The sequence below is a fragment of the Phallusia mammillata genome, chromosome 1, assembly GCF_965637545.1.
Source record: "Phallusia mammillata chromosome 1, kaPhaMamm4.hap1.1, whole genome shotgun sequence".
NCBI classification, from domain to species: Eukaryota; Metazoa; Chordata; class Ascidiacea; order Phlebobranchia; family Ascidiidae; genus Phallusia; species Phallusia mammillata.
Genome location: NC_137252.1, coordinates 16,291,046 through 16,313,550, shown reverse-complemented (window position 1 = coordinate 16,313,550; position 22,505 = coordinate 16,291,046). Strand labels below are relative to the sequence as shown.

At 40.5% G+C, this 22,505-nt stretch overlaps 6 protein-coding genes across 13 annotated transcripts; all 6 read left to right on the top strand.

Annotated features, from left to right (window-relative positions):
• The first annotated feature begins 695 nt into the window (after positions 1 to 695).
• On the top strand, positions 696 to 1,737 carry LOC145209388 (uncharacterized). Its single transcript, XM_080079668.1, has 3 exons — positions 696 to 960; positions 1,153 to 1,406; positions 1,489 to 1,737. The coding sequence occupies exons 1-3, from the start codon at positions 699 to 701 to the stop codon at positions 1,678 to 1,680; spliced, it is 708 nt and encodes a 235-aa protein (XP_079935794.1). The 5' UTR covers positions 696 to 698; the 3' UTR covers positions 1,681 to 1,737.
• A 66-nt stretch (positions 1,738 to 1,803) lies between these two features.
• Positions 1,804 to 3,644, top strand: LOC145209390 (uncharacterized). Its single transcript, XM_080079669.1, has 3 exons — positions 1,804 to 3,085; positions 3,171 to 3,270; positions 3,328 to 3,644. Exons 1-3 carry the CDS (start codon positions 2,788 to 2,790, stop codon positions 3,461 to 3,463), a joined length of 534 nt encoding a protein of 177 aa, XP_079935795.1. The 5' UTR covers positions 1,804 to 2,787; the 3' UTR covers positions 3,464 to 3,644.
• A 138-nt stretch (positions 3,645 to 3,782) lies between these two features.
• LOC145238932 (uncharacterized) lies at positions 3,783 to 8,709 on the top strand. Its single transcript, XM_080102253.1, has 16 exons — positions 3,783 to 3,923; positions 4,439 to 4,542; positions 5,572 to 5,676; positions 5,792 to 5,950; positions 6,184 to 6,294; positions 6,352 to 6,466; positions 6,531 to 6,642; positions 6,763 to 6,845; positions 6,897 to 6,958; positions 7,025 to 7,067; positions 7,169 to 7,302; positions 7,566 to 7,662; positions 7,999 to 8,066; positions 8,135 to 8,269; positions 8,462 to 8,611; positions 8,692 to 8,709. Exons 1-16 carry the CDS (start codon positions 3,833 to 3,835, stop codon positions 8,707 to 8,709), a joined length of 1,587 nt encoding a protein of 528 aa, XP_079958379.1. The 5' UTR covers positions 3,783 to 3,832.
• On the top strand, positions 8,671 to 11,513 carry LOC145233978 (receptor-type tyrosine-protein phosphatase alpha-like). Its single transcript, XM_080098747.1, has 10 exons — positions 8,671 to 8,788; positions 8,850 to 8,985; positions 9,061 to 9,161; positions 9,220 to 9,290; positions 9,354 to 9,403; positions 9,720 to 9,845; positions 9,903 to 10,022; positions 10,224 to 10,369; positions 10,433 to 10,568; positions 10,651 to 11,513. Exons 1-10 carry the CDS (start codon positions 8,721 to 8,723, stop codon positions 10,723 to 10,725), a joined length of 1,029 nt encoding a protein of 342 aa, XP_079954873.1. The 5' UTR covers positions 8,671 to 8,720; the 3' UTR covers positions 10,726 to 11,513.
• A 1,463-nt stretch (positions 11,514 to 12,976) lies between these two features.
• Positions 12,977 to 13,539, top strand: LOC145209474 (uncharacterized). The gene is made up of 2 exons (XM_080079756.1): positions 12,977 to 13,129; positions 13,279 to 13,539. Exons 1-2 carry the CDS (start codon positions 12,988 to 12,990, stop codon positions 13,524 to 13,526), a joined length of 390 nt encoding a protein of 129 aa, XP_079935882.1. The 5' UTR covers positions 12,977 to 12,987; the 3' UTR covers positions 13,527 to 13,539.
• A 1,131-nt stretch (positions 13,540 to 14,670) lies between these two features.
• On the top strand, positions 14,671 to 22,405 carry LOC145231998 (uncharacterized). Of its 8 annotated transcripts, none has more exons than XR_013860813.1 (3): positions 14,671 to 15,248; positions 15,719 to 21,903; positions 22,193 to 22,405. XR_013860813.1 is itself a non-coding variant. In XM_080096509.1 (3 exons), exon 3 carries the CDS (start codon positions 15,729 to 15,731, stop codon positions 21,588 to 21,590), a length of 5,862 nt encoding a protein of 1,953 aa, XP_079952635.1. In that variant the 5' UTR covers positions 14,671 to 14,890; positions 15,180 to 15,248; positions 15,719 to 15,728; the 3' UTR covers positions 21,591 to 22,405. The 8 variants fall into 8 exon arrangements, 3 of the variants coding, with proteins under 3 accessions (XP_079952635.1, XP_079952613.1, XP_079952624.1); XR_013860807.1 differs by having other exon boundaries at positions 22,069 to 22,405; XR_013860810.1 differs by having other exon boundaries at positions 15,719 to 22,130.
• Positions 22,406 to 22,505: the final 100 nt, after the last annotated feature.

Below are 22,505 nucleotides of genomic sequence, written 5' to 3'. Positions count from 1 at the left end.
GTTAAACGGAACCTATGGAATTCTGTACGAAAGAGCTTTTACCTACCAACAATTGAAAAAGGCAGGTTTTCCGACAAATTTCAAGCCTCTTGCAACTTACAATAAAATTCAGGCTCTTTCAAACACTTTTTGGAAAGTCAGCCTGGTCAGTTGTAAAATTATTATGTGAAACACTGTCGCCGTCGTCAGGCAAGTCAACTAGTCAAGTGGTAAAACGTTTAGTCAATCCAGCGCATCTGTTTATTTGTTATGTACTACGTGATGTGTTCACGAACCCTCTCTTATCTGTGTTAGTTGATCGAGGACAATATTTATTTAAGCGCAAAGTAATCTCAAAAACATGTTTTTGAATCAGGACATCTTCCATAGGACTGTGTTAAACACTGATTAGAAATCATTAAACATGTAGCGTAAATCGTCTGAACTCGAGCTTGTAACTGTGCGTTTCGCGGGGGTGCAGTTCAAACACATTTCATTTTACATAAGCTATTGCTGCCAGGCATAATATCAAGTTTGTAGAGCTCTTCTGGCAAATGTAATTTTATTCCGACGTTTCGACGTGACCCTGATGAAGACGACCTGTATAGGATGTCGAAACGTCAGAACAAAAATTACATTTGCCAGAAGAGCTCGTAAAACTTGACATTTCATTTTAGTCCTGATTTGTTCCTAAAAAAATTTATATTTTAAAGGTAACCATGGGATTACATTTTAAAATGCTACTATCGTATTGCCTGTTAATTTCAACCAGTCTGGTAGTAGTCAAAGGACAGAATGATGGAAATTACATGTTCTGCCGATCAGTGCAAAGCATTTTTAACCGACAAAGTGGAAACGCGGGCGGTAGTCCAGTGAGGCCCCAAGGCCCACCTGGAAAACAGGGACCGGTTGGACCTCCAGGACAAGCTAATCGACCTGACTGGAGTGAAATAGATCGTCGAATTGAATCGATCGTTCAAGGTAGTTGTCTTATTATAGCGACCAATCTCTATAACAGTGGTTCTCAACCAGCCCCCCCCCCCCCAAAAAAAAAGGAGCCGGTGCCGATAGATCAAAAACATCTCAATTAGTCTAAAGTTCAAAGCCGACCTTAAAGCTGGGCCATCATGTTTTTAATTATATTACACACACTAAACTTCACCCTACTTTAAGCCAAGCTCAATTGTTCTGGAATCGTCTACAATGGTTATTGCTACCACCTGCCGCTAATTGTTGCTTCCTATAATGCGGGTGGAAGCAAGCAAGCAGCAGCTGATCTCTGCAGTTACCAGGGCGGAACGCTGGTTGACATCGAAAACCAAGAAATGTATGAAGTACTGTACACATACATTCAAAAAACATGGAATGTCTATCTTGACAAACTCTCCAACAATGTCGTTGAAGTCTGGCTCGGGTCAACTTATCAGGTGAAGCTATTTACATAACCTTCTCTTCAATTTTGAATAACAACAAGCTTCCAACCGGCAAATAATATGAGTTCTTGTGTAGAATGGGCAATTACAAAGTCTTAACGGCGGACCAGTGTACGAAGAGTGGGCCAATGGATTTCCTGGGTCTCGTGGGGAAAATGTTGGATGGACGGTTGCCACAAAACCGAATGTCCCAATCACTCTCACTGGAATGTGGAACTTTGATACATTTGTCGGGGGCGTTCCCCTTTGTCGCTACGATGTTATGTAGCTGTTAACGTTGCAGAAATGCTGTGGCTCTTAAAATCAAATAATTTTGATGCTGTAATGTATTGATGTGTCCAAGCATATATCTGATGGTGTTTATAATTTTGTTTTGTTTGAACGAGTTTTCTACATATCTGTAAACAACTAATTCCAGTGGCGGCCACAAACATGCGAACAAAACAACAACAAAAGAAGTAGTCTGCTTGTAATCATTGATGTCAAAAACATTACAAAAATGAGTTATTTTGTTGCAAACGACGACAGATAGTTTTTCTTTTTGATTTGCATCCAAACAAACAACAATGTTTTGATCACTCCAATAAATTTTAACTGTAAAAACTAGTGATGCACCGAACCCGCCTAAAAAGGTTCGGGCCGAAACCGAATATTCGGCCATGAGGCCGAATAATTTCGGCCGAATCAGGCCGAACCTAAAATCCCCGTTTTTTGGATGGTTTCAACTGAACCTTGTGTTGTTGATGCGAGTGAACTCAATTTTGACAGACTAAAATCACTTTCACACTGGGTAAACTTTGCTAAACATCTAATATTTTGCAGACAACGTGGCTGGTATTTCATAGATACAACAAATAGTTAATTATTGATGTTTCGTATGGGCGTAAATGAAATTTAAGGCCTTAATTCCATGCAACAAAAAAGTTCGGTTTCGGCCGAATTTTCAAAAAAGTTCGGGCCGAAACCGAAACATTGGAAAACAGCGGATTCGGCCGAAATGTTTCGGCCAACCGAAACTTCGGTGCATCACTACTAAAAACTAATGTTATTGCAACTTGTCACCGCCAAGTTCTAATGTTGTTTTACAATAAATAAAGGTGGGCACTATGAGTGAGGTTGAAAAATTCTAGTACGTGACTGAGCAACTCCACTGAATCACAGTTATTTATGTCTCAACCTCAATGAATAAAAGTCACCATACCCGTTTGTGCCATGTCTTTGAATGTGCATGACGCACCACACAATATTGTTGCGTCGTCCAATGACGCAAGACGACCGAAACACTGCTAGCATGCCCGACGCCTTTGTAGTATTTCCTTGTTATGAACATACAGTTTTGAGACTTAGAGTTTCTTTACAGTAAGTTGGAGGTGTGATGGAAATATTTGTGCTATTGTTGTTAATGTTATTATTTTACGGAGCTAATACTCAAGGTAAGGATAAAAACGAACAGGGTTTTGCAGGGTTCACACTTAATCAATTGCTTGTTTCACCAGAAACTTGCAATTCCATCTTTAATGTAGGAAATCAAGTATTTCAGTTGTCGAGTGAAGTTGTCGATGGAAACACAGTAAAATTAAGATGTGCTGGAAAAGGTGGCCAAATTGCCAACATTTCCAATCCGGCCGTTCATGAAAAACTCATTAGCACTGCGAATAAAATGTATTTGGGAGGTTAGTGTAAACGCTTGAATAATTGAATCAGGTCGTTTTGTCGCCCTTAACAAGGAAGGAGTAAATTGCTTTTGTTTATTTGTAGATGTACAGAAAGTATGGGTATCAAACATTGGTGGAGCAAAACTGGGATATTTTACCACGCAACCCCAGGAATTTACAAAAGTTATTCATTTGTATAAAACGTACGCAAATAGCTGTTAAATTACGACATATATCATATCATGTTACCATTGTTACAGAAGTGGCACGGGATTGAACCAGGTAAGATTTTGCAAAACACAAGCCCACTTAAAAAATAAAAGATGGTGGATAACATCAAAAACAAATTGCAATGATGAATCAGGTGAGTTGTACCACGTTATGAAAACCGCCTAATTTTGCAACAAGGAAATTCTGCACCAGGTTGGATTCAGGGATTTGTTTTGTATGGCGGAAGCGGTATAGATGTTACAAAATTTAAGGAAGTTTTTAATTACCGAGCAAACGATAGTTCTTCGAAGTTGAAAAACAAAGACAACAATTCGACGCCGTACCATAGAAGATGGGAATCTTTGTTCTTACCTGGCAAGTTCAAGAGTAGAAAAGATCTTGGCGTTATGGCGAATACAGCTCATAATTGTTTTGTTGAAAATCTTTAGTAATTAATTTAAAAAATCTAAAATGAAAATTATTGTTTTTTTTTCTTCAGTTTTTAGAGTTTTTGTGGAAACTTATCAAGCAATACAACCTGATTCAGCGCATTACATGCAAAGCGCATTGCAATATGAACAAGCTTGGGTAGATACTACAAAGCAGTGTACTGGTGTATATGGGTATTATGCTTGTCAGTTAGAATGTAAGTTACAAAGAACCATGATATTAAAGATGATACTTACCTACGCTGTGATACAGTGGTCTTAAACCCTTTTTTGCGAATCGTCCCCCTTGACTCTGAATCAAAATCGCCCCCTATGAAATTATTATTTTGCACAAAAGGTCTTGAGCAGAGGTAGGCAATTAGATTCACTTATCAAAACGAAAGCTTCCGTTTATAGTCAAAACCTATGGTAATTGAAAATTTCTAATACATAGCAGTTTGGTAAGCGCTGACATAGGAGGCGTGAAAGCGAAACAGTCTTCTGCCTGGTGTTTGTTTGCAAGACTAATAATAATATAATCGATGGTTGCAAGTTATAATTAGCTAATTTGTTTTACGTATCCTCAGTTCTTATATATTGTTTACTTAATTAGTAGTTATCTAAAAACAACTTACTGCAGACAGTGCACACCGTTTTCTCCATATAAGTGCAGCTCGTAACACTTATAACCCAACTTTGAGCGTTATTTTAATAAATTTACTTGCTTTTATAGTTACAGTTAACGCCCGCCCTTCTACTTGCAACCCTGACACCATTCGAGTAAACTGGACAACCAACTATATTCCGTTAAAACAACAGAGCAACACTCCAGTGCAGGTAAATTAAGGTACCTGAAGGTATATAGGCCCGGAAGGTAATAATTAAGGCCCACTGCTCATATTGTCTTATGTGCCAGAAAAAAAGCTGTCGTTTTGATGTAATTTTAAAATATATATGTACTTAAAATGATTTACAAAGTTTTGGACCTGAAAGTTATGTGTAATTATTATCATGACCAATCCAAATTAAGAAGTGTTTATTTTCAACTTTTTATTATTTTTTGTTAAAATTGGTAACAAAAATGGAAAGGTTGTGTTGTCAAAATGAAAACTTATTAAGATATATTAGTAATGGGGTCATTTTACTTTAATTATTGGAGCATTATCCGATCTGGAAAAAATAATTACTTCAAATGAATTTTATTACGGTTTTGTTTGTCAGCCATTGCTTGCAATAAGGCCCAACGATAATTTGTCATTTTCTCAAGTGTCTTTTATACTAAAGGCGACTGATATGCAAAAAATTTGCTTTTTTTGCTTTCTTAGGGAGATAAAAGTCCGAATAAGATGTTTGTAGAAGTAATGTTTCATTTAGTATTTTTGGTTACCAAATGTCAAGGGGTCGTTTATTCTTTTCATTAGTACCTTCAGATTAACAGTTATATGTCTTAGTTAACAGTATATATGTAATATGAGTTAATAACGTTGCTTGTTGAACTTTTATTTGACCGAAGCAAAGTATAAATGAGTCTGATTGGTTTCTAGACTATTTTTAAAAACATGAAAATGTAGGGCTTAATTAACAGCATAGGTATGTATTAAGGCCCAAGTTTTAACTTTTTTTAAACTGTTATCCTACAAAAACAAAACTTGCAAACGCCCTCAAAATCTAATGGATGTTTAATATCAACCTCTGCAATAATCATGCCGAATTTGGCCTGGAACGGTTAAATGGTTTTTCAGTTATACACAATAGTTTTTTAATGGGCCTTGTTAGCTGCAGGTACCTTAGTTGTCACAAAATCTTACATTTTAATCTATGAAACTACTTTTTCTGCTTTTTACATATCAGTTGCTTTACTTACAGTTGAAAGCTGTCTCAACCAATCACTCGACTGTAACAAATGCAATATTTGAGACGGGTTCAACTTCAATCGGAGGATTACAATACAACACAATGTACAGAATTGAGGTATACCACATACTTTCAGAAATTTATCAACGTGCAGTTATTTTAACATATTTTTTACAGAACCTTATGGTTTGTCACATGCAATATATTTTTAATTGTTATTTGTTTACGACAGCTCACGACGAGAGTTGCAGTATGCGAAACAGTTGTTGCCCAAACGACAGTGAAAACCTCTTCGCCTGTATCAGTGGTTGGTGCTAATATAACAAAACAAACACCATGTGCTGTTTACATTCCATCATCAAATAATCGTAAAGGAGTCAACGGTTACCAGGTATGTCCTCGTATACATTTAAAGATGTTTTCAGATTTGATACATTCGCAATGAATTTTATTATTCGCAATGAATATTAATTGTTCTAAGCAAAACCAACCATGTGTGTACTGCGATAATTGTATTTGAAAGATCACAGAATGCATTTTTTCAAGGACAAATTTGATTCAAGGAAATTGTGTGATTTAAGAACTGGTTAGAGATGGGCAATACAAAATTGTTTATATTTTTAGGTACGATTCAATCGTATTCGTGAAAATGTTACTATAGCAACCCAAAATGTTTCAAGTGGACACACAGTACTTAATCTGACTGAACTTGTACCCTACACCTACACACTTCAGGTAAAAATATAAAATTTTAATTACGGTTTTTGTAACTAAATCTGCATTTGGCTTCAGTTGTACGTGATCCATTGCAAACGTACTATCGGTCCTGTTGAAGTTGGTTTTTGTGTTGTACGCGTTCCAACAACAGTTCAAACTATAACAACAAATCAAACTAAAAGAGAAACTGGTAACTGAATAATTTCTAGCGCTTTCGGTCCTGAAAACGCTAACAATATTTTGTAATAAATCAGAATTAATATCGCAAGAAAACGAGGGAGCACCAATCGGAATAATTGCAGGTGCTGTTGGAGGTGTCATTGTACTTATTCTTTTGCTGGTCTTGGTAATTATCGTTTGGAAAAGGTAATTTTCTTTAAATTTTGAAAAGCAAACTTATGCTACTTTATTTAGCCTTATATTTAAAAATCTATGTAACTGTAACACATAACCACTAAAATTATAGAATTACTAAACGTGTTTTAGGCGCAAAAGGGACAAAACTAGTTCCGGGGGAGCCACTTTTCAAACAAATGGTATGGAAATAGTTGTTGCTGTTGCAGTGCTAAGTGACATATATTTAAGATTTAAATAGTCTAACACTTGTTTGTTTTGCTAAGATTCGGAAAATGCTGAAGGTCGTGTGACAGTGACAACTGCAAGCACAGCAGTGGCATCAAATGTAAAGTTATATCTTCGCTTGAAGTTATACCTGCGTGTGATGTTTATGATATGTATGTTTGTTTAGAACCGAGATTCTTCAAATGGAATACTCGAGCAAAACGAATCAGGTAGGACAATAAAATGAAAGATTTTAGAAAAAAAAGAGTTAACATAACGATTTTAGCAAAAATAATTGACACATTATTATTGCTCTGTTTTGTTTATTTAGAGGCAGTGAAATATGGTAATGTGTCTCCCTACCAAAATATCGGAAACAGTTCTTCAACGTCAAAGAAAAACCTTGAACGGATTTACTTCAAAAAGTGCGCCAATAACTATGCTGCATTTCGTCAAGAATTTGAGGTAACACTGGAAACAATTTTTTATAACATTTGCAATCTGTCTAAAAATCGAAACCGTATCGATGTGTTTATTCTTGATTTTTTCACTTCAAAAATTACAGGTAAGGTATTTCCCTTTTTTACCAAACATATACACAGAAATACTTTATTGAAGCAACGTTAGAATAGTTCGCCAGTTGCTTGTATGTATGCGTAAACTTAAACACTTCCGGGCACGCTTGGTTTGTTGTGTTTGTGTATTTAACTTTTCTTGGAACGTTCCAGAAACTCGCGAAACACGGAACAGATGCAAGCAAAGTTAACGCGGTGGCCAAACTCGAAACAAACGCTGCAAGGAACAGATACAAAAATATATTTCCGTGTAAGTCAGGTTACAAACAACCCGCAATGCATGCAAATCACAGAAAAGGAAAAGGGGGTTGCTGTAGTGTTTGGTTAATTGGAAATTATTTTCTTCTACAAAACATTTTTTCATGTTGAATTGAAACGTTTGCACATAACACGGAGCTATAGACAGCTTAACTTGGAACAAATTTAGCTATCGCTGAAAGATCACATGAAATTTCTTTATCACTAAACTATTAAATTTAAAATTATTTGACAATTATTATTGCTTTGTTATACGGGCAAAACTTACAATTACTTGTATTAACAAGCTCTTAACAAACAAAAGATCTATTTTTGTTGTTGTTTCTAGATGATCATGCTAGAGTTGTGCTGCAAACTGCACCTGAAAATGACTACATCAACGCCTCTTTTCTTGATGTGAGTAATCAATGGATTAACTTTAAGCACAGGCTAGTTTTTAATTATAACCTAAACTTTCCTAACAGGGCTTTGATCAGCCAAACAAATTTATAGCCACACAAGGACCAAGAAATTGCACCTTGGATGACTTTTGGCTGATGATTTGGGAACAAAACACATCGATCATCGTTATGCTTACAGGATTAAAGGAAAAGGAAAAGGTATAGACACACATATAATTTTCGTAACTCAGTTGCTACACGTTTTGTACAATGATCATAAGTATGTTAAATAAACATAGTAAAGACTGTTTGTTTACGTATTTTTTCTTCCGGAAAACGCTTCATTAAAATACAACCTAAAGCCAAAAGAGCTTTGTTCTACCCATATTTGTCAAGTTGTGTTCTGTTTAGAAAAAGTGCGAGAAATACTGGCCAAACCATGGGGAAGCTGAACAACACGGTAATCTCACGTTGCGCACCACAGAAGAAAACAAACTAAGTGGCATCATTCAGCGAAAATTCATCCTAACAGACAAGAAAAAGGTTTGTATTTGCTCACCTGTTAGCCTACAGTTTTCCACGAACTTGGCTTATCTAGAAGAAACGCATTGTAGTTCAGCTGCAGTACATATCTTGGCCAGACCACGGAATCCCGGTAACAACGTCCACAATGATATACTTGCGTGAAATGGTGGAGAAAATTCACGATAGAATTCATCCGATTGTCGTTCATTGCAGGTTTGTTGAAACCTTTTAATTTGTTTTGGACACTTAGTTATTGTACCGCTTTCACTTCCAGTGCTGGGGTTGGTCGCACTGGAACTTTCATTGCAATGGACGTTCTTTTTGATCAACTTGATGCCAATAGGGAAGTTAATGTTCCAAATACGGTTCTAGCAATGAGAAGGAATAGAACTGATATGGTTCAATCGTGGGTTAGTAAAATCAAACATATATTTGTTAAGTAAAGGGTGCAATCAAATTCAAAGCCAAATTTATTTTGCTCTCAGGAACAGTTTGTCTTCATTCACAAACTTATTGTCGAACATATATCACTCCCTAACAGCGACAGATCGGCTGCGGAATTGCAAAGCTTTAATACTGATCAACTGTAAGTAGCTATATACGACATTAACTTGCTTTTTAAATAAAACTGGCGTTGTGGTTAGGAATAAAATAGCAAAAGAAGAGCACAAGCAGCTGGCTTCTTGGCAGTACAGCAGCGACGCAAGTAACAAAGGTAGACAATTAATATTGAATTCGACGCGTTCGTTAAAGGGCTTACTAATGTTACCTGTTGCAGGTAAAACAGGAAGCAGTGGGGAAACGATGGCAACCAGTTCGTATATTCAGGTTAGTAGAACTGTTAATAAACGAATTGTTTTGTATGTTTTTAAGGAAAAAATTATGGTTACACTTTATGGTTACACTCGAAACCAATCGCCATTCATTACAATGCCTTACTAATGGCCCACGACTTACCAAGCAACTTGTGCACCCAGCTATATAAGTGGTGTACGTATCTTTGTCGAAAGTAGCTTGTCTAAGTTTAGATGAGATCTTTACATACGCTATTGTTTTTTGTGTGAACAATCGCTTGATGCTCAAAGTTTCTCTGTAAACTTTCGTTTGATGCTCGTCAATCAAAATTTCCGCCGTTTTATTTTAGGATCTTGGTTGTTCAAAGAGTTTCATTTCTGCATCTTACCAACCTGGCGTTAATGATGAAGAGTTTTGGATGATTGTATTGAACAAAAATCTATCAGTCATCGTTTCACTAGGAAGTAACCAAAGGGTAAACAAACTCTTTAGAAGCGCAATTTCCTATTAGTTGTTTGGTGTTTACGTACAGGTTGCAAGAGATGGCGAAGTTATACAGTATGGAGAGATACAAGTGGCCTCGGGAAAATCAAAAAGCTACAACGGTTATGAAGTTGTACCAGTGACAGTTTCATCCAAATTAAAACATTTGGTACGTAAACAGTACATTACCAAACAACCCCAAACACAAATAGATCTCTGGCCCTCGCAAGGCATGCCAACTTTTTGGCGTGCTTACAATAATAGTATCGAAAATCAAGAGATTACTGGAATTTGCAATTTCTATTATTGCATAACAAGTATTTTTGAACACTTATTGTTACATTTTGCTATTAAATCCATTCGTCAACAGGGTGTTTCAAACTTGATTATGATACAAGTAACCGGGTGGATGAAGGATGAGTTGCCACCCAGCGATTCCACTATGATAGAAATAATAAACTTGACTTTGGCAACAAACCCTTCACGACAAGAAGGCAGTATACTAGCGTGCTGCAGGTAAATACTATGAAGTCAAAACAAAGTTCATTTTATCCAAATCTAAAAACCAACTTCTTGCAGCAACGGATGTACCCGGACAGGAACCTTCATTGCACTTGTAAATATTCTTGAACGCTTGAAGACTGAGAACAGAGTGGATGTGTTCAGAACAGTGAAGGACTTGAGGGATATGAGACCAAAAATGGTGGACAATGAGGTATGTTAGCAAATAATCATATTAAGTATACAACATGAAAACTGAGAGTCAAATAATTACAGAATAATGTGTCGTTTTGCAGAACTTGTACAAGTATTGTTATCGTGTCGTTTTGGGCTATCTTTCTTCATTCGACTTATACGCGAACTACCGATAAGGATGTGGCAGAAAATCCCAAACGTGGTCTGACTGTGTTACTCTATTTTCGCTGTGTGCGTTGTTTTGTGGTGAAAGTTTGATTTATATATATATATGCTATTGGAAAATTAAACAACGAACATTTATTAGTAAGCTCATGATTTTCTGCAACGTGCAAGTTTTGTTTACGCGGTTACGCCACATTCGATATGACGCAAAACACATTTTCTCGACCGGTTGGTTTACCATAGCCCGACCAGATCTGTCAATGTACTCTCTTTCCGTCCTTGCATCAATGTGAAACTCTCGTGATATAACGTTATCTTACGATGGCATGGCTACAAACTATTTGCCCTTGAATCAGACACTGTAACCTTTACTTTTTGCGATTTATCACGTTTTGGCATTGTGTCTCCGTTTCCGTCTTCATGAATATTTCTTTGCTTCATCGATATATTTTTTATGAGAATTATTGTTTTAAAGCAGATTTTTGATGATGATGTTTTTAATGCACAGAATGGCACGTTTTGTACAAGTAATTTGTTGAAACGTACATGGTTCCCTGGTATGTGCAAGTTTCGTTCGTGTGACGTCATTATGACACAGCACACGATGGTTTACGCCTTGTAGCGCGAAGCCTGTAATGAAAAATTACGAACAAACTAAAATTAAGAACTTTGTACGCCAGTAGAGTGTTTACTTTTGATTGAAGTAGAATGAAGGAGTGAACAGAAATTTAGCTACAGAAGTCAACATGCAATTTATATTCAGATGCACATTTCTGTTTTTGGCATGTTTTTGTCGACGAGTTGTTTTAGGTGAGTATAAATGTCAGATTTTTATCAAGCTAAACGTAAGTTTCCTTAAAGAGGATATCCTAAAGTTTTGCGAGTCGTTACTATGACTCGGGATGTTAAAAACAGTCGGATTTTTAAACCGTGTTCTTTGCGGAACGCCATTTTTAAGTTTTAATTGCTTTTGAGTGCCAGTCTTTGCTACGACATCTACTGCCGATCAAAATAAACACTACGAAAACTCATTATAAACGTTGTTAAGAAAATATTGTTTTACTTGGTTTCGCGTAAAACTGAAGGAATTAAAAGATGATGATAATGTTGATTTTTTTGCAGCCCAAACAATGGCTTCTGGCTGTAGTCGAGGAATCACTTCAATCGGGAACAGGCTTTTTGTTCTATCAGATTTCATGAGCGATGCTTTAACAGCTGAAAAGAAATGCTCCAATATGAACGGCAGTTTAGCATTCTTGGATAACCGTTCAATTACTCAGGCAGTCGTGCGTGCCAGCAATTTGAAATACGCCCAAGGTAAATTATACTAGGATTTGACAATGTCACTTTTTTAAGCATTAGCAAGACTTGGCCGATTTTAAACTTTCTTTCAGTGTTTTAATAAGAATTAATGAAATGTCGCTGCCGTTTAGAAAACAGTGGCGTTTATATTAAAATTGGTGCGCAAACATGCCATAGTTCTTTTTAGTGTAGATGTGGCGCGCTTTGTTTTGTGGTAACTGCAGAATGATATGTTTGGCCTAAATATTCTGCGAATCGGGGCGAAACCAACCACGATGGATCTATGACAAATTTCGCTGAAATGTTTAATTCTTTTAGGCGAATGTTCTTTATCGTTTTGAAGGGGCTCTGTGCATCATTGATTGTTAACACTTTTGACAAGTATGACTAAAAACATATTTTCATGCAGAAATTCAAACTGTTTACGTATATCACAATTCGAAGGGAAGCTACCGTTTTTCTCGTCTGTCTCACGTTTCGCAGTGGAGCAGAGTAACTAACTCGTCGGATATTGCCTCTTTCAAACTTTTCAAAACGTAAACCTTTTTTGCTTAGATGTTGGTGACACAAGTTTTATAATTCTTTTACTGTTTTTAAGTGATGCAAAATTGTATTTCTGTAAGAACTAAATTATTTTTTTAGCCAATCAAGAGTATAGGGATAGGAAGTAGGTTTTCAACAAAATTGACATGAGAAACTAAGTTTTAAAGTTAGTTTCATTGAATTTGTTAATGATGCCTAATCAGCTCTGGACTGCTGTTGCAATCTGATATCTTATTTTGAACGCAGATGGGCGAAAGGTCGAATTCGGATCTCATTTTGTCATGAAAAATATGAGAAATTTGCAATTTTTGTCGGCACAAGTTGCGATTTTGGTGCGTATTGCAGTGTTCTAAAATTGATAGCACGTATTGTAGTAAAATTCATACAACACCAATTGCCATCTTCAAGGTTGGAAACAAGATTTCAGTATGTACGGGGCAACACAGGAGAACAAATACGTCGAGAAACTTTATGTCGTACCTCAAAAAGACTATTCAACACGACTTTACAGGAAAGCTGTAAACGAGACATTTGTAAAGGACGCTCTTGTTCTGCCATTTCTAACTCCAGGTAATAGAACCAAACATTGTTAACCAACTTAATATAACAATTAGGCAAAATCTTTTTTTTAAATATGACACATATGTAAATTCAAGTTTTTTTTACAAAATGTCCGGTTGCCCAGTAAGCCCATGTTTTATAAAACTTTTATTTCACAGTGGTCAACGTCATATTCGGAGCAAGGTACAATGTACAAACAAAGAATTGGCGCTGGAGTAACACATCTCGTGCTTATTTGGCGATACCGGCCAAGCAGAACGGCTGCCAGCAAGCAGTGCTTCACTATGGGAGCACATGGAAAATGGAAAGCATCCCTTGCAATGGCAAATTAGCTTACTACGTTTGTCAACTGCAATGTAAGTCATTCTTCCCTAAACGTTGCCTTGTCACAAACCAACTAAAGTGAAAATATTTCAAGAGTTTTTGGTAAATTTAGAGTATAGCGCAATCATGCGAAATATGACGGATTTTTAACGGACAACATAAAGCAGGGGTGGGCAACCTGCGGCCAATTGTTTAAAGTTGTGCGGCCCGCAGAGACACTTTTTGGTTTCAAATGTACTGGCAAAGGAGTCCAATTGTTATATTTTCTGAGCAGATTAGTGCGCCCGGTGCTATTTTTCTGCGACCAGACAATATGCTGCTAGAATCAAATGCGAATTTTACTTGTAGTAAGGCATTTTTAGTATGCAACGAAGTAAAATCACCTTGTGTTATATAAAGGTGGGGCCCGCGATCTAATTTTGGCAATTGCATTTGGCCCCACAGTGACAAAGGTTGCCCACCCCTGACATAAAGGAACCAGCCTTTTTAAAAGTGAACCATGCTGTAAAGACCACAAAAACTTTCAAATCTTATCTGTCCCCAGTCACAATTAATGCAACGTCGACAAAATGTAACCCGGAAACTGTTCTAATCAAATGGAACCACTTCATGTTTCCAGGAAACAAGAGCTCCAGGGTTGAGGTAAAGTTAACTTTCGATTACATCTCGTCCCACTACTAGGTTTATACACAGGCGATTTTATACAACGTTCATCATCTTCTCTACGAAAATCGAGCAATGGTGTCTGCAATTTTTATGATTGTTACAGTTTATGCATTACCCAATATCAACAATGTCAGAAACGAGTTTACATGCATATAATACGTACATAGTTCCATTCTGCCGGGTATTTTTCTTAGACCAAATTTGCCGAATTTGTTTATAAGCTTGAACCTTTCGAGACAAGTTTGGTGTAACATGAGTTGCAATGTAAACAAATTTAACTTTTCTGTCACAGATCAGAGCTGCGGAAGATACGACTTCGTACGGGGCCTTTACTCAACCTTACAACAATTTTCGTGCAGGTTTGGCAAGTTTGTCACCAGGAAAACAATACAATATAACGGTAGGCCTACGCGGCGCGTGTCTATTGCAAAACAAATTGTTTACAAAATTAGTATCAGTACAAAAAATATTTTTCAGGCAATTTTGCGTTTGGACGCTTGTACTGAAATACGATCAAACACTATACCCGGGAAAACAATCAAGCGAAAAAGGCCGTGTTACATCTTATTTGCCAGTAATTGCAGATTTCTATTGATTCCCGCATTTCCTCAGTACAACTTGTGTTGTAATCTATGGCGTTGTGTGACGTAATAATCGGCTGCCAGTTTTGTGTGATAACGCAACGTGGTTCAGTTCTTTTTTGTTGCTGACTTCCGTGGAGCACGGTGCTGCGTCGGTTGAATTAGAAAAGGCTATTTATTGTCGTGTTGACGATTATTGGTGAGTCACTTTGTACATATGTGTTTAATGACTCCAAAATGTGAATTATTGTAATGAATGTGAACTTAACCGCAATGACCTAATATGTCATTCGCTTTGTAATAGTTGTACTGTACGTGTAATTGGGTTTAGACAAGGTGCTTAAGTTGCATTTTGTTTACGCAGTATTTCTGTTTTATCTTCACGTGAAGCGTGACTTATTCTGTACTGTCGCCCAACATAGCTTGGTAAGAACTGTGTGTGACGTCATAAAGGCGCAGTGTGGTGATATATGTTATTGTATGTTTAGGTGTGTACCAGTAATTGATGCGAGTTGAATACCCGTGCTATTTACTCTCTCCGGTTACCACAACAGTTGGTAAGATTTGTGCTATATTTCTGCATTTAAAGCGCAGTGTGTTAATGTCATGCTTTATGCAGAAACCGTTTCCTATACGTTTCCTATTCGTTTTCATCGTCCTACATTCAAAGAATTCGCCTAATAAGATCAGCAAAACATCTATCTGTGTGGACTGGTTGTTGGAGGCTATTAGGAATCGCGTTTCAATTCTCTCCTCGTGTGACGTTCCGCGCTATAACCGGGGCGCGTTCACGGGACGTTACATGAAAGTTTCAACTGTTTGTTGAAGACAATTGCAGTTGAAATCAAGTTTCAACTGCTTCTTAAAATAAGTTTCAACTGTTAGTTGAACAGAACAATACAGTTGAAATCAAGTTTCAACTGGGTGTTGAACACAATCTGCAGTTGAAATCAAGTTTCAACTGCTTTTTGAAATAAGCTTCAACTGTGTGTTGAAGACAAGTTTAACCGTTTGTTAAATATTTAAGCGGTTCAAAGATGAGTCAATCAAACGTCACGACTCCTGATGCGGTCGCTGATTGTCGTCGACGTCTCAGTGAACAGTACCTAGTCGCCGAGTACCTGATGAAGGACCACCACAACAAGCAGATGCTCGAGACGGTATTGGTTGCGCTTGAACATCTTTTTGTCGATGCTGTTGCTGCCTACGAGGCGCATCCTGATCTTGCCGAAGAACTAGCAAGCGTGAGAAAAAACAAGACCGAATTCGATGACCGTGTTTCTCACTGGGTTCGTGACGTAAATTCTTTATCTAGCAATGTTTTACCTATTAACATAGCTAGTCCGAGTGGAAGCGGTGATAAGAGTCCAAAGGACAACGACTCGTTCTGCGGACGAAGTAGGCGCTCGAGTTCTTCGACTAACAGTAGAACTAGAGTTAAAGTAACGACACAGCTCGCGCGTCTTGCTATTCAACAGACTGCGCAGAAGCAGGAGCTGGTCAGGCAAACGGAAATACTACGCGCAGAAGAAGACAGACGACGGGCCGAAGAAGAAATCCGTCGTGCTGAAGAAGAACGGCGCCAAAGAGATAAAATAGAAATGTTGGAACTGCAGCATCAGCTACAAGCCGCAGAGATTGAAGAGAAGGTTTGGGACGAGATGTCAGGAAACACGGAGTACGTGACGGTGAAGGAAGGTTCTGGTGAATCGACCACGCCTCCCCTGGAGGAGCCGATCGGGGATCAACGTCGCGTGTTGTTCACGTCACCGCCTGTCACGTCGCAGAGAAGCCCTCCTGACCAGCGGTATGTGGTTGACTATGTTGCTCCGTCAGATCCCCTGTCCCAATATGCGCCTAAATTTAAATCTTCGGTTGATGAGAAAGGTTCTTTCACCGCAACAAACCCAATTGTAAATAATTCTTGTATATATGGTTCAGTCAAGCCAACTGGCGTACATGACAATGAGATTGCATCGCTTGTGAAGCACATAAACAGACCAAAGCCTAAAGTTCTCGTTTTTGACGGCAATCCAATGGACTATTGGAAGTTTGTCCGCAATTTTGATTCTCGTATCGACGACAAGGTCGATGACGACGGTGCCAAATTGTCATATTTGGCGCAGCATTGTGATGGCAAAGCCCGTAAATTGATTGAACACTGCTTTAGACTAAAGGTAAACGGGTACCAACAAGCGAGACAGTTACTGTACGACCACTTTGGCAAGTCACACATAATCGCTCATGCATGTGTGAGGTGTGTTGTCAACGGTCCAGAATTGCGACCGAACGATGCTGCTGGTTTAAGCGAGTTTGCGCAGTCGCTGCGCGATTGTTTACTTACACTTTCAGACATTGACGAGCATTCCGAGATGAATAATTACCCTACGTTGATTGCTGTTGTGAATCGTCTACCGTTTAAGATGCAGGAGGCTTGGAAACGGCGTGTTGAGAAAATCCTCAGAGATACTGGCCGTGAACCTTTGTTTGAACATCTTGTCGACTTTGTGGAAACTGAGGATCGGATTGCAAATTCGTTGTTCAGCCGCATGCTCGATGAGCATCGCAACGAAGCTAAGAAGGCGAAAGGTAAAAGTAGTCATGTAAAGGCTTCCAGTCATGTCGTTGTAAGCGAACAAGAATCTAGGCCGAAGGTTCGTGCCGGACCTTCCCATTTTCCCACTACCCCGTTGTGCCAGTGCTGTTCGGGAAACCACGTGCTTGCTAAGTGCGAGGAATTTAAATCCCTTCCTTACCGCGATCGTCTGCGCGTCACCCGGCGCCGTAGACTCTGTGATAATTGTTTCAGATTTGGGCACTTTGCCACTAAGTGCAACAGCCCCAAAGCGTGTACCGTGAGGGACTGCAATGAAGCCCATCACACCTTGTTGCATCCGCCAGAGAAGAGAGAGGACGAGTCTCCTGTCAAAGGACCTGCGCTGGAACGGACAGTTTGTTCGGTTGTGTCGGCGATTGGAAAGGACTGTCATGCTTCCTCTGGTAGACAGAGCGTCAACTTGATGATGGTTGCGGTCAAAGTCCGTGCTAACGGTAGGGCTGTTAATACATACGCTCTTTTAGATACTGGCTCGGGCATTACCTTGTGCGACAAGAAACTGGCAGATAAGCTTGGGCTGCAAGGTGAACCTAGCAACGTGACGCTTAAAACGATCAACGGGGACAGTCGCAGGCGCAAGGGCAAAAGAGTAAATTTATCTGTTGCTTCGCTCGATGGCTCCACAACTGTGGAACTTCCCGAGGTGTTCGCTGTTGATTGTCTGCCTATTGCCGCCAACAAGTTTCCGAGAAACGCGGAATTGGATGCGCTGCCACATATCAGAGACCTGTCATTCCCACAGGTAGATTGCAGTGAAGCTTTGTTGCTCATCGGGCTGGACGTTCCAGAGGCCTTTCTCGTGCAAGAGGTACGAAAGGGAAAACCGAAGCAACCTGTTGCATTTAGAGTTCCACTTGGATGGGCATTGGCAGGACCTGTCTCTAGCAAGTCAACCGATTTGTTTTCCGTCAACTTTACTCAAGTTGCCGATGATTCGCTGCAAGGGAAGTTAGGGCGAATGTGGAAGACCGACTTTCAAGACACCAACCCCGACGCGATGCCTATGTCGCGTGAAGACAGGTTCGTCTTGGATAAAATGAAAACCAGTGTGCAATTTAAGCAAGGTCATTACGAGTTGCCGTTGCCATGGCGCCCGAACGCACAACCGCTTCGGTGCAACCGGGACATGGCGCTAAATCGTTTGGGTTCTTTGGAACGTCGCATGAGACGCGACGCCGTGCTACGCGATGCGTATACCAAGACGGTGCAGGGTTACATAGCTAAAGGCTATGCCGAAGAAGTTCCAGATGAGGAACAGTCAGCAGAGGTAGTATGGTACCTGCCGCATCACCCTGTTACAAATCCACACAAGCCCGGAAAGGTGCGGGTAGTTTTTGACTGTGCTGCCAAATACCGCGACCAGTCGTTGAATGAGTCTCTACTCCAGGGTCCGGATCTGACCAATTCCTTAGTAGGAGTTCTTTCAAGGTTTCGGATGGAAAAGGTAGCTCTCGTGGCCGACGTGGAGGCCATGTTTCATCAGATACGTGTGAAGACGACAGATTGCGATGCACTTCGGTTCTTGTGGTGGCCTGATGGCGATGTGTCGAAAAGGCCCACCGCGCACAGGATGCTTGTTCATTTGTTTGGAGCAACTTCTTCACCTTCCTGTGCGAGTTTTTGTCTTAAACAAGCCGCTGATGATTTGCGAAGCGAATTTCCTAATGAAGTCGTCGAGACTGTAGAAAATAACCTTTACGTTGACGACTGTTTAAAATCCGTGTCGACTGAAGCAGAAGCAGTTCAGTTGGTCAAAGGGATCTGTGCACTTCTTAAGAAGAAGGGATTTCGGCTAACCAAGTGGCTTAGCAACAGCGAGCGAGTTCTCGCGTCCATTGATGAAGAGGAACGGGCTAAATCGGTGAAGGAGCTGGACGTGGATGGTTCCTCGTGCGAGAGGGTACTTGGCGTTCGATGGAACGTTTCTTCGGACGAGTTCGGTTTCAATGTCGATGTAAAGCAGCTTACAGCCTACACCAGAAGGTCAATCCTGTCGGTGGTAAGTTCCTTATACGACCCTCTTGGCTTTGCAGCGCCTGTGATCGTGGTGGCAAAGACGATGCAAAGAGATCTCGATGCAAAGAGATCTCTTCTTTCCGATGAAGACTCCGAATCGTGGGCAAAATGGTTGCAGCAACTACCGCGGTTAGGAGACGTCGTTCTGCCAAGATGCGTGAAGCCCCACGATTTTGGTAAGGTGCGAAAAACGGAATTGCACCATTTTGCAGATGCGTCATCTACAGCTTACGGTGCGGTGACCTATCTGAGGCTGGTAGACGAGCGAGGACGCATTCACTGCTCGTTTGTAATAGGCAAGGCACGCGTTGCCCCCCTGAAGACATGTTCGATTCCCCGCTTGGAGTTGACGGCGGCCGTTGTTTCAGCCAAGTTGGATCAACTTGTGAGAAAGGAGCTGCAACTGGACGAATGCCAATCCGTGTTCTGGACGGATTCGACTGCGGTTCTTCAAAGTATTCGCAACTGCAATAAGCGCTTTCCAGTGTTTGTTGCAAATCGCTTGGCCAAAATCGAGGATGTTTCCCGGCCTAGTCAATGGAGACACGTCAGCACCAAGGTAAATCCAGCGGACGAGGCGTCTCGTGGACTCAGTGTGAATAAATTCCTTAGGTCCAGCCGATGGCTTACTGGACCCCAGTTTTTCTGGGAGCAAGAAGATGGATGGCCTACCTGTCCGGACTTCTCATTGCCAATCGAATTTCTTTTGTTAAAGAAAGAAACTCAAACCCTTTGTCTGGTCGCCAGCGAATCCGCTACGGATCGACTCATTGCCAGATACTCATCACTCAATCGGCTGAAAAGGGCTGTAAGCTGGTTGCTCAGATTCAAATCGATGTTGATGTCAAGGAGGTTTCCTGCCAAGTATAAAGTACCTACTGGGCAACTGACCGTTGTTGAACTCAAGGCTGCCGAGCTTGAGATTGTAAAGTATGTGCAGAGACGAAGTTTCCCAGACGTTATGGCTGCGATGTCAAAGGCCAAAGGCGAACCTGTTCGTTTACCAAAGAAAAAGAGGGCTCTTGGAAAGCTTAACCCAATTTTTGTCAATGGAGTTATGAGAGTTGGTGGAAGGCTTGAGCGAGCATGTGTCGAGTTTGATGTGAAGCATCCGATGATTCTTCCATACGACCATCGATTTACAGACCTGGTGATTATGCAGCAGCATGACGAGGTTGGCCATTCTGGAATGGGACACACGTGGTCGTCTCTCAGGCAACGCTACTGGATCATCAAAGGAGGGGTAGCGGTTCGTCGTGTTCTCGGCAAGTGTGTTTCCTGTCGACGAAGAAATGGCTCTCTGGGCAAACAGATGATGGCAGACCTTCCTGCTGCGAGACTGCAGACCGATAGGCCGCCGTTCTCAGTGGTCGGTGTCGACTACTTTGGACCTTTCCTTGTGAAGCAAGGACGAAGTGAGGTAAAGAGGTACGGGTGCATCTTTAGCTGTTTCTCCACCAGGGCCGCGCACATCGAGATAGCGCATTCACTGTCTACGGACTCCTTTATCGGAGCTCTCCGACGTTTCATCGGTCGTCGAGGACGACCAGACCAGATCTTCAGCGACAACGGCACAAACTTCGTTGGAGCTGAGCGCATCCTGCGCGAAGAACTAAACCGGTGGAACCAAAGGCAGATCTACAAATATCTGCAACAACGTGATATTGCCTGGAGCTTCAATCCTCCCACTGCCAGCCACATGGGTGGGGTTTGGGAGCGAATGATACGCTCTGTGCGCAAAATTCTCAACGCTCTGATTTCGGAACAGACATTGTCCGATGAGAAACTGATGACACTGATGGTGGAGGTCGAGGCCATCCTGAACTCTCGTCCCTTGGTTCCGGTGACGTTCGATTCGAAGGATGATGAGCCCCTTACACCAAATCACCTACTGCTGCAACGTGCAGCGCCGAATATGCCCCCTGGACTGTTTACGGGGAAGTACTGTTACCATCGTAACCGTTGGCGCCAAGTACAATACTTGGCCGACCAATTTTGGCGACGATGGTCGCGCGAGTACCTGCCGACGCTAATGCCCAGATCGAAGTGGGCAAATGGACATTCTAATTTCGCAGTCGGTGACGTTGTGCTTGTAACGGATGATAATCAGCCCAGGAGCAAATGGCTTCTGGGTCGCGTGACCGATGTGCTTCCTGATCGAAAGGGAGTAGTGCGCCAGGTGGTGGTCAAGACTCACACTGGTGCCTTGAGACGGCCAATTGCAAAATTGTGCTTGTTATGCCACGACGACGCGTTGCGTGATTAGTTGTGTGTTTTTGTGTTCGCAATTACTGCCGATGTTTGTGTGTTGTGTTGTAAATGTACTCCTTGGATTCGTACATTGTGGGGGGGTATGTTACATCTTATTTGCCAGTAATTGCAGATTTCTATTGATTCCCGCATTTCCTCAGTACAACTTGTGTTGTAATCTATGGCGTTGTGTGACGTAATAATCGGCTGCCAGTTTTGTGTGATAACGCAACGTGGTTCAGTTCTTTTTTGTTGCTGACTTCCGTGGAGCACGGTGCTGCGTCGGTTGAATTAGAAAAGGCTATTTATTGTCGTGTTGACGATTATTGGTGAGTCACTTTGTACATATGTGTTTAATGACTCCAAAATGTGAATTATTGTAATGAATGTGAACTTAACCGCAATGACCTAATATGTCATTCGCTTTGTAATAGTTGTACTGTACGTGTAATTGGGTTTAGACAAGGTGCTTAAGTTGCATTTTGTTTACGCAGTATTTCTGTTTTATCTTCACGTGAAGCGTGACTTATTCTGTACTGTCGCCCAACATAGCTTGGTAAGAACTGTGTGTGACGTCATAAAGGCGCAGTGTGGTGATATATGTTATTGTATGTTTAGGTGTGTACCAGTAATTGATGCGAGTTGAATACCCGTGCTATTTACTCTCTCCGGTTACCACAACAGTTGGTAAGATTTGTGCTATATTTCTGCATTTAAAGCGCAGTGTGTTAATGTCATGCTTTATGCAGAAACCGTTTCCTATACGTTTCCTATTCGTTTTCATCGTCCTACATTCAAAGAATTCGCCTAATAAGATCAGCAAAACATCTATCTGTGTGGACTGGTTGTTGGAGGCTATTAGGAATCGCGTTTCAATTCTCTCCTCGTGTGACGTTCCGCGCTATAACCGGGGCGCGTTCACGGGACGTTA